The sequence below is a fragment of the Colius striatus genome, chromosome 3 (genome assembly GCF_028858725.1).
Source record: "Colius striatus isolate bColStr4 chromosome 3, bColStr4.1.hap1, whole genome shotgun sequence".
Lineage (NCBI taxonomy): Eukaryota > Metazoa > Chordata > Aves > Coliiformes > Coliidae > Colius > Colius striatus.
This window is the reverse complement of record NC_084761.1, coordinates 51,497,808-51,507,686: the sequence shown is the minus strand read 5'-3', so window position 1 is coordinate 51,507,686 and position 9,879 is coordinate 51,497,808. Positions and strand designations below refer to the sequence as shown.

The 9,879-nt window shown below is 57.1% G+C and overlaps 1 protein-coding gene across 1 annotated transcript; it reads left to right on the top strand.

Annotated features, from left to right (window-relative positions):
• Positions 1 to 4,359: 4,359 nt before the first annotated feature.
• CLDN23 (claudin 23) lies at positions 4,360 to 5,083 on the top strand. The gene has a single exon (XM_010203102.2). The coding sequence runs from the start codon at positions 4,373 to 4,375 to the stop codon at positions 5,081 to 5,083; it is 711 nt and encodes a 236-aa protein (XP_010201404.2). The 5' UTR covers positions 4,360 to 4,372.
• The last annotated feature ends 4,796 nt before the right edge of the window (positions 5,084 to 9,879 follow it).

The following is a 9,879-nucleotide window of genomic DNA, read 5'->3' as shown; positions in this document are numbered from 1 at the left end:
TGCTGAGAGATCCTGCTACTGCTGAGGACAAGCCCCACAGCACCGAGCGGAAGGAGGTCAGAATAACCCCATTGCAAATACGTTGCCTCCACCCCCCGGTCTCAGTGTCATGAGCTAAGCAGACAGTATTAGGCACAGAGCTGCCTGCATGCAGGGAAGCTCTTCTCTCTAAAGCCACTTTTTGACCAAGGAGTCTAGGTCAGGCTAAGGATCACAGAGAAAGCTTTGGAGATTGTTGTGGGCATGTGTTCCTTAGCTGTGGCCATTTCTGGCATCAGGCAAGGCCAGTCTATTACACCAAACTCTGCTCAGTTGGTGTAATCATGGTGGAACCTAAAAGCCACCGGTCCTATCTGTACCGATCCTACACTGGGTCACTGACACCTCAGAGACAGCAGTACTTTTCCAGTCCAGGGTCCCATCCCCCACGGTGACTGGAAGCAGACAGACAGGGAGGCGGGGAGCAGGCTTAACACAGCAATATTGCCCTGAATGTGTTCCTAGCCTCCAACAAAGCAGGATATCTGGGGCTGGAATCAGCAACCTGGCACTCAGTGGAACCCATCGTGGATTTTTTGAAAACAATTTTTTAATCAGTCTCAAGCTCTGGCCATCCTGCCCTGGATCTTTTCCAGTTTCAGTTAGCTCAAGGGCTGCTACTGCCCCTTCAATTTACAAAGTGGGGGTTAAAAAATATTAATAACAAAATGCAAGCCAAAATGACCAGGCCAGGACAAAATTTCTACCACATTCTTAAAGAGATGGCTTTGCCAAGGTAGGAAAAACTAAGTCACGGTCTTGGAGAAGTAGGAAACACCAAGTAAGGTGGCTCCCGCCACCCAGCAGCTAGGGAAATGTGAGAAGGAAGGCAGTTTCAGACAAACCATTTTATCTCTAAGTCCAGATGGCTTTAAATGCTTCCCCAGAGCTTGGAAAGGGCCATGTGCTGCTTTGAATTGCTTTTCATACCACCTCATTAGAAAGTAAAAGGGAAGAAATGAACAATCTATAACTTTGTGGTATCAGGAAACAGCTCTGTTAATCCCATTTCCTTCCCTGAGCTTCCACAGGGCAGGTCATCCAGCATCATTGCCCCACAATCAGGAGCCTGGGCACCAGCCCAAAGGGCAGTAGCGTCTCTCCTGGGAATTATTCATAAATTGGAAAGGCCCATGTTGTTAAAACTGATCCTGGTGCTTAATTGCAATATTCCCAGCACCCTGATTTTACTTAAAATCACAGAATCATTTTGGTTGGAAAAGGCCTTTGAGATCATCAAGCCCAAACACTAACCCAACACTGCCAAGCCCACTACTAAAACATGTTCCTCAGCACCTCATCTACACATCTTTTCAGTATCTCCAGAGATGGTGACTCCACCACCTCCCTGGGCAGCTTGTTCCAATGTCCAACAACCCTCTCAGTGAAAAAGTTCTTCCTAAACTTCAATCTAAACCTCCCCTGGCACAACTTGAGTCCATTTCCTATCACTCATTTGGGAGAAGAAATTGACTCTTACCTCATTAAAACCTCTTTTCAGGTAGTTGTAGAGAGTGATGACATCTCCCCTCAGCCTCCTCCAGACTAAATGACAACAGGTTCCTGTTACTTGCTGCTGCAGATCCAAGCATCTCCCAAATTCAAGTCTGTGAGAGCAAAGGCAAGAGGGGCAGAGCATCGCTAAGGGAGCAGGCAAAGAGGAGAAGGAAGGTGTTGCAGAGAGAGGCACCCTGGGGCAGGCACTGCAAAGCCCAGGGTGCGGGTAGCTGTGGCTCCCCTTGCATCCCAAGCACCAGGCCTCTAGGGTTCTTGGCCTGTCTGGGAGAAATGTGGACATATCCAGCAAGATGCAGAATTTCTCCCTTTACAGTAGAGCTGAGAAACACCCCACCTGCACATCTGGGATGGTGAGCAGAGCCTTTGTCAGCCACATAGGGCTCAGGGCTTTCTCCCACCTGCTCACAGCGACAGCTTGGCCTGGCTGGTCTGCAGGTGACCACTACATTACCTGCCAGCATCACCACCAAGCTGCCCTTTGTCACTTTAGTAAAAACCTCCTGATCTCGGGACAAGCCAAACAGCACTGACAGGCCCTCATCCACAGCACTCAGGCTCACTGTGCCACTCAGCTTGCCACCAGCCCTTTCCTTTTGCCTCTCTGTCTCTGAGGCAGACTTCATCTTCTCACAGGCAACCTCCACCTTGTGGCCAAAAAGAAAGGAAAGCAAAACCTCCTGTGAATGACAGGACTAGAAGATTTCAGGCTTTTTCAGTGCCTGCTCTCATCAGGGGTGGGGTCTCATGGCAGAAGAAAGCCTTGGACAGCACATTGAGCAGGCAGCATTTGGTATGTTGTTTGGACCTGCAGCTCCAAGGGCACAAATAGGTGGCTTGGCACAGAGTCAGTGGTTGGAGTGGGACAAAAGTTAATGGGACAGAAAGAGAAACAGCCCCTAGCTAAATTTCTCAGATATGGAGTGACAAATTTTAGCCAGCTGTGTGTTAAAGCCAGGTGTTCTCAGTTTGGAGCTACAGTCTGGCTGTCAGCATTGCTGCCCAGCAGACATGACTTGGGACACGAGCATCTGGCTGAGTCCAGCCCACCCCTACTTTCCAGCTGGGCCAAGATCCAGTGCCCAACAGCTCCACAGTCTGGCCCTGAAATGATCTGGCACCCACAGGGCAGAAGCGTTTTGGGGGCACTCAAGTAAGAGATGTAGGATGGAAGAGTGAGGGTGGGAGCCAGGGAACAGCTGGCCCAGTACAGATCCATGTAGCCCTTCAGATGACCAAGGCCAAGAAACCAGCAGTGCAACGCGTTGTCACATCCATGCAGCCAGCCCTCCATCACTGCTGGAGTTGCTCGTCCCAAGTGAATCCACAGAGACTGCTGCCCTCTTTTGGGCTCAGCACGACTGGCAGGAATTCAGGGAAATTTGGAAAGGCCCAAGAGCAGGACTTTTTGGAGCTTAAAACCCCACAGAGGAGTTCTCAAACGTGGTGACTCCACATATCTGTCGCAGGGTATATCTCAGGGGCTTTTCTTGCTGAGCGCCAGGGCACTGTGCCTGCAGGTGGCCTCTGAGTGCAGCATGGGAAGGAAGAGCAGGGCTAAACTCAGGAGTGGTCCCAGAAGAACCTTGCTGAGAGGAAGAGTGAGAAGATTTTTCTGGGCTCCTCGGTTCAAGAGAGACAGGGAACTTCTGGAGAGAGTCCAGTGGAGGGCTACCAAGATGATCAGGGGACTGGAATGTTTCTCTTCCAAGGAAAGGCTGAGGGACCTTGGTGCAGTTTAGCCCGAGGAAGGCTGAGGGGAAACCTTATCAATGCTTTAAATACCTAAAGGGCAGGTGTCAAGAGGATGGGGCTGGTCTTTTTTTTTTTCTTTTTCTGTGGTGGCCAGTGTCAGGACAAGGGGTAATGGGCACAAGCTGAAACACAAGAAGTTCTACTTGAACATCCAACCCCTACCATTCTATGATTCTATGAGGGAAAACTACTTTCCTGTGAGGGTGAGGGAGCCCTGGCACAGGCTGCCCAGGGAGGGTGTGGAGTCTCCTTCTCTGGAGGTTTACAAAACCTACCTGGACACGTTCCTGTGTGACTTGATCTAGGTGGACCTGCTTCTGCAGGGGGGTTGGACTAGATGATCTCTAGAGGTCCCTTCCAACCCCTACCACTCTGTAATTCTGTGAAGGTAAAGGACACGGGCTGGGAAGGTCTACTGGATCTGGGGAGGGCCAGAGGGTCCTTACCAACTGTGAGACCTGTTAGCATTTCATTTTGATTAGTGATTTTTGTAAATTAATTCAGTTGATGGCAAAGTAAGGTCGCAGTCAGTTTAATTAGGTGAGCCCTAGCAGGGTGCTGTGCTTCCCCGTCAGGGAGGAGCAGGGATCAAGCTCCATCAACCCCAGGGTGATGCTGAGCCGCCCCAGTGCCAGCTGCATGCCGGGGCTGCCGAACTGCCTCTGCCATCCCCCGCCTGTCACCTGCAAGGGGGCAGCAGGGAGGGAGCACGGCTGGTTCTCGCAGGCTCCAGACTCCACTGCATCTGAGTGCCAGCCAGCCCTGCCTGGCCCAGCCTCTCCCTGCCTGCACTTCCTCCTGCAGCTGGCACCTCCCCGCGGTCCTGGGCACAGCCAGGACGGGGGCACAGCCAGGACGAGGGCTCCGCCAGCTGCCCGCCCTTTAGGAGGCTCCGGGTCTGCTGCCCTACCGTGGGATACTCCTGCCTGCACCTAGCAGCCCCAGGGCCACATCTGCTGGCCAGGTGACAGGCAGCAGCGGGGTGCTCCTGCTCCCCTGGAGCCCCCACAGACCTCTCTGCAAGCAGGAAGACAGAGGAGCCCCCTTCCCCCACCTGCTCAGCATGCGGACGCCGGCAGCGATGATCGTAGGGCTGGTGCTGTGCCCCTGCGGGATCCTGCTGACACTGACAGGCACACTGGCACCCAACTGGAGGCAGGTGAGCCTCATACCCAACCAGCCCATCGACCTCATCTTGGAGCAGGGCATCTGGGACTTGTGCAGCGAGCGGCAGAGCAACCATCAGCGCAGCTGTGGGCAGGCCGATGAACTGGGGTACTTTGAGCAGGTGCCTGTGCGGGTGGCGCAGGGGCTGATGCCCACCTCGCTGGTGCTCACACTCGTGGGCTTGGTGGTGGCTACCCTGGGGGTTCGCTGCTGGCAGGAGGAGCCCAAGCCCATGCTGGCTGGCGTGGCAGGGCTCGTGCTGCTCGTCTCTGGGCTGCTGAGCCTCGTGCCTGCCTCCTGGTATACCCATGAGCTGTGGGCACTGCCTGCGCCGGATGGCAGCACGCTGGTCGTAGGCTACAGCCTAGTGCTGAGCTACTTGGGAAGCTGCCTGGAGATTCTGGGGGGGCTGGCCCTTGCCCTCAGCTTCCACCTTTGCTGCAAGGAGCTCAGGGCCCCCAAAGTGCCCCAGAGCCCTGTGCCAGAGCCTGGGCCATACTCTACCATGAGGGCTTACTGCAATCCAAGGGATGTGCTGGAGGATGAGCGAGATGGACGCTCGGAGCAAGACCAGAGGAGCACCCTGCCTTGTGACTCTGACTTGTAGCCCCAGCACAGGGCCAGCAGTGGGCCCGGCCAGCGTGCCTGTCACTAAAAACAACACTGGCTCCTGCCCCTCCAAGCCATGCCCTTCTCTTGGAGACCTCAGAGCAGGCTTGGAAACAAGAACAAGGACTTGTCTTGAATTTCTGCAACCTCCTCAACAGCCTGTCGTGCTCCAGGTCCCACAACTGTGCCAAAGCCACGCCAGGTTGAGGATCAGTCCTGCTCCACATCCTCTGTGCAGCTTTTAGCTCATCCCCCTGCACCATGCAGCAGCTTGGGCAAAGGCTGCTCCCGTGTTCCCAGGTGAGCAAGGTACAAGGTTAGCACCCTGTAACCTTTAACCTTCGGGGCTGGGAATAGGGGAGGGGAGCACCTCTCATATATGTCTGCTCAATTCAGGGCTGGGCAAACAGCAAAATAAATGAAGAGGAACAGGTCTGTGCTGTGGGATGGTTATGGGCTTTCTGCCAGGCACGCTGGGCTAAGAGCCAGCAGGCATGGCTAACCCAGCTCCCCTGTGCTTTCCCTGAAGCAGGGAGGAAAAGAGTGTAAAAAGGGACAGGTAGCTTTCATAGCACCTTCCTCAAGGACTTTTCCTCCATGGTCAAAATCAGCTCTGGAAGAAGTTTCTCCTACCTTGAGCATAGCCACTTCAGGGTTAAAAAAAAGAGATCACGGGGGGTGGGGGGGGGAAATAAAAGTGTGTATTTCCCTTCTCATGGCTAGCTTGGTGTGAGGCGGTAAAACTCGTCTCACTGGTTTGTAAGGGACACTCAGGAGGTCAGAACTGCACTATAAAATACTGCTCGGCATCCTGCACAACAGGGCGAGAGCAGAGCCAGCTTCCTTGTGGAGCTGCTATTTGGCCAGATTCCTACTCCAGGTGAGCCCAAAGCACCTGAGCAGCGAGGTCAGTCTTGCTGCAGAGGTAGTGTGGATCAAGATGCCTGAAGCGAGATTAAGGGATGGTACAGAGTTCATCCTGCAATGAAGGTGGCTCAACGCTATGTGTTGGGGCTGGAGATGTCCTGAAAAACCTACCTCCCAAAGCATTTTGCTCTGAACTGTAAGTTCCCTAGGGCTTAGAGACCTGGGAAGAGCAAACCAACCTCCCACACATGAACCACAATGGCACCAGAGATGCTGCACAACATTCCTTTATGAAAATACGGTGTTGGGGCAAGATGGTCCCTTCCTCAGCGGTGCTGGCAGCTCCTGCAGAGATGACAGATGGGTTCATCAGGGATCAGTCTGAGCCCGCCTCCCTGGACCCACCCCACACCTTGGCACAGAGGTTTCAGCTACAGACAGAGTGGAACAGCCCTTGTACCCAGACACTCCCGAGTCTTTCCCCTCTCCTGCAGCAGGAGGGCAGCCTTAAGAGTGAGTACCATGCCAGAACTGAGCCCCATATTGTCCTTGGGCAGCTCAGGGTGTCAGGGAGATCATTACCAGGGCCTGCTCCAGATGCTGCTCACCTCTTTCCCATCATAAGCTTCATTCACAAAGTTATTGCTCTTGGGTGGAGGTTCTTCCTCCTCCTCATCCTCTTCCTCAGGGTCACTTTCACGGTGGTACAAGGTCAGCACCCGGGTGGAGGCAGTGCTTGAGGTCCTGGGGAGGAGAAAAAGTACACTGAGGATAGCATGGCTCCCTCCTAGAGATGGGGCAAATCCCAAGGTCCTGCCACAACCCCCAGTAATAGACTGCCAGGAGGATCAGAGCTTTCCATGAGCCCAGGAGTGCCCCAGGACACCACTCCGTCCCTGGGCAGGGAGACACTGTCCCCCTCCATCCTCAATTGTACCTGGCCTGGTGCAGCCCCACAGCTCACCTCCTGCGTCGGTCCCGCCTGCGCATGTAGGCCAGGGCCCCTGCGGCAGCAGCAGCCAGCAGCAGCAGCACGGCCACCCCTAGGGCGATGGGTCCCGCAACGGGTTGAACCTCTGCCTCCTCACAGTAGTCCCCACGGTAGCCCAGGGCACAGTGGCATGTCACTCGTCCAGCCTCAATGGCGCAGTCCCCACGCAGGTTACACGTCTCACTGCTGCATGGCACAGCCCCCAGGACCTCCTCGGTGCTGGGGGATTCCAGGACGGGTTCTTCATGCTTCTGGGGGCCAGGGGCTCTGGGCGGGCTAGGGCCAGGCTGCCGAGGCTTGGCTGCAGCTGTAGGTAAGGCTGGTTTCTTCTCTTCCACATGGAACATTCCTGATGCTGCCGCTGCAGGGACCTGTGTCCCTACCACCATGGAGGGGCCTAGAGGAGCAGGAAGGGATCAGCAGAGACTCAAGCGATTCTTCCTCCCTTCCCAGCCTTGGGGAGATTGGGCAGGATGCCTGTTCCCAGCCAGGAGCCCTGTACACCCCAGCTGCATGCAGGCACTCACAGTCAGACTCATCAGAGCCGTCGGCACAGTCGGGTCGCCCATCGCAAACCTGCTCTCCAGAGATGCAGCTCTGGAGGCCGGGGCAGGCCCGGAGCGGGGCCGGGCAGGGTGCTGCCAGTGTGCATGTCACCTCATGCACCAGGTGGTAGCCAGGGGAGCAGCGGCACAGCCGCCCCGTGGGGTTGGGCAAGCAGAGCTGGGCACAACCCCCGTTGTTCTTCGCACAGCCGTTGGTGCCTGCCAAAACAGCACAGGTTAGAACAGTCACCACAGGGCCAGCGCCACCACCCCCCAGCCCCAGACCTACCCTCCTGAGATAACTGGCTGTAAATCCTCATGGCTACCAACTCCTGCTCCATCGGGAACCACCAGCTCTCGGCCCGCTCCAGCCGGCTGTGCCAGATCTTGCTGGAACCTGGAGACACATGGGGTCAGCACTGCTCCACCTCCTCCTGCAAGGGTGCCCCAGCTTGTCCTTTGCCCCAGGGAGGGGCAGCCTGCACCCCTCCATGCAGCAGTAGGGCTGGACAAGGCACAGCAAACAGACTCACCGTTGGTTGAGGTCGTGCTCCAGAGCAGAAAGCCTTCTCCAACGGCAAAGAGTGAGAGGCTGTGCAGCCCCTCTCGCACCACCCGGAAGTGGGACCCATCCAGCTCAACACTGCTGATGGTGCCTCGCTCTGCAGGGCACAGATGTGGGGACATCAGACGTGGGGGCACAGAGGGCTGTGGGACGGCTCTCAGGGCTGCGCCGGGCCATGCCCCACAGGCTGAGGGCCTGTGCCACTGCTACCCCCAGCAGTGCTGCAGCTCAGCCCACACTCACCATGGTCTGCCCAGTAGAGCCGAGTGCCAGCACCCCCGAAGGTGAGGCCGGCGGGAGCCCGGGCTCTCCTCCAGACCGCTCTGCGGCCGGTGCCGTCCATGGCCGCACACTCCACGGCGGCACTGGGCCTGCGGCTGCTGGATACTGTGACAAAGCACATGGTGGAGGCGCGAGGGCACAGTGCCAGCCAGGCAGCACCCTCCAGCCCCTCGCTGAGCAGGGCCAGGGCCCACCGCCCTCCAGGAGCTGCCACGTGGATGCTGGGTGGCTGCCCCCCAATCCAGTACAGGTTCCCACTCAGCCAGTCCAGGGCCAGGGATGTCACTGGGCCCTCCACAGCCACGGCCTTCTTCCAGGACAGCCGGCTCCAGTCCTTCAGGCGCAGCAGCCCGATGGAGTCGCCTCCCACCTCCGCAAAGTATAGGCTCTTGTCTTTCACTGCGTAGTCAATGGCTGTCAGGCGGCCCACCTTGGCCAAGGGCAAAGCCTGCTGTGGGGGAAGGCCTTGGGATCCAGCCATTTTGGGGAGATCCTTCAAGTAGACCTGGAGGAAGGAGGCAGCACTTGGACAGGGACCTGGCTTCCCTGCCAGGAGCAGACAGAAGCCCCCGGGGATGGCAGTACCTGCACCACGGCTGCTGCTGATACCAGGAGGGCAAAAGCTGAGTCGCGGAGGGGCAGGCAGGTGGTCTCATTGTCAGCCAGCACCAACCCGGTGGGGCATCGGCACTGCCCGGTGTGCCTGGCGCTCAGCAGGCACAGGTGGGAGCAGCCCTGTGCCACACAGGGGTTGGAGGCTGGGGGACGCAGGGCTGGGTGCATCACCTGTGGGAAGGGCAGCCTTAGCCCCACCAGCCCCCACCAGCAAAGCTCAGCACGACCAACACTGCACCATGCTCCCAAAGCCCAGACACGACTCGGCTGGGGGGTAGGACAGTGAAGCAGAGATGCTCCAAGAGACTCTTGACCACAAGGACCACTGGATTGGGGAATAACTTCCAGTGGCTCCACACTCAGAGGACAGCAGGGCCATGTGCAGGGAGCCCCAGCAGAGCTGGCGCAGTGAGGTCCAGGGCTCCCCTGGGTTGGTACCTGGAGGCCATGGGGCTGCCCATGCCGCTTGAGTAGCACAGTCCTGTTCTTGCCACTGGTCTTGTCCATCTGCTGCACGGACCATGCCTTCCTCTCTGACCAGTAGAGCTGCCCCTCGCACAAAGCTGCCGCGAACGGGCTCTGGATCCAGCCCAGTTGCAGCACCTGGTGCAGAGGCCATGAGTGCCCATCCTGGAACACATCAAGGCCTCGTCACCAGCACCCCGCCACACACCTTCACATCATTGCCATCCAGACGTGCAGAGCCCATGCTGCCCAGCTTCTCATCCAGCCAGAAGATCCTCCAGGTGGGGAGGTCGAGGGCTAGCGCTGTGGGCCAGCCCAGTCCCTCAGCCACCAGCACGTGCTGCCGACTCCCATCCATGACGGCCTCCATCAGCCGTGGGCGACTCCCCACCTCTGACCAGTACAGCAGCCTGGCAGGAAGAGAGATGCTGGCCCACGCACCCACCGTGGCATCAGCCCAGTAC

Bases quoted from the DNA above. Each gene is read 5' to 3' on its own strand.
- CLDN23 (XM_010203102.2), top strand. From the start codon at position 4,373: ATGCGGACGCCGGCAGCGATGATCGTAGGGCTGGTGCTGTGCCCCTGC.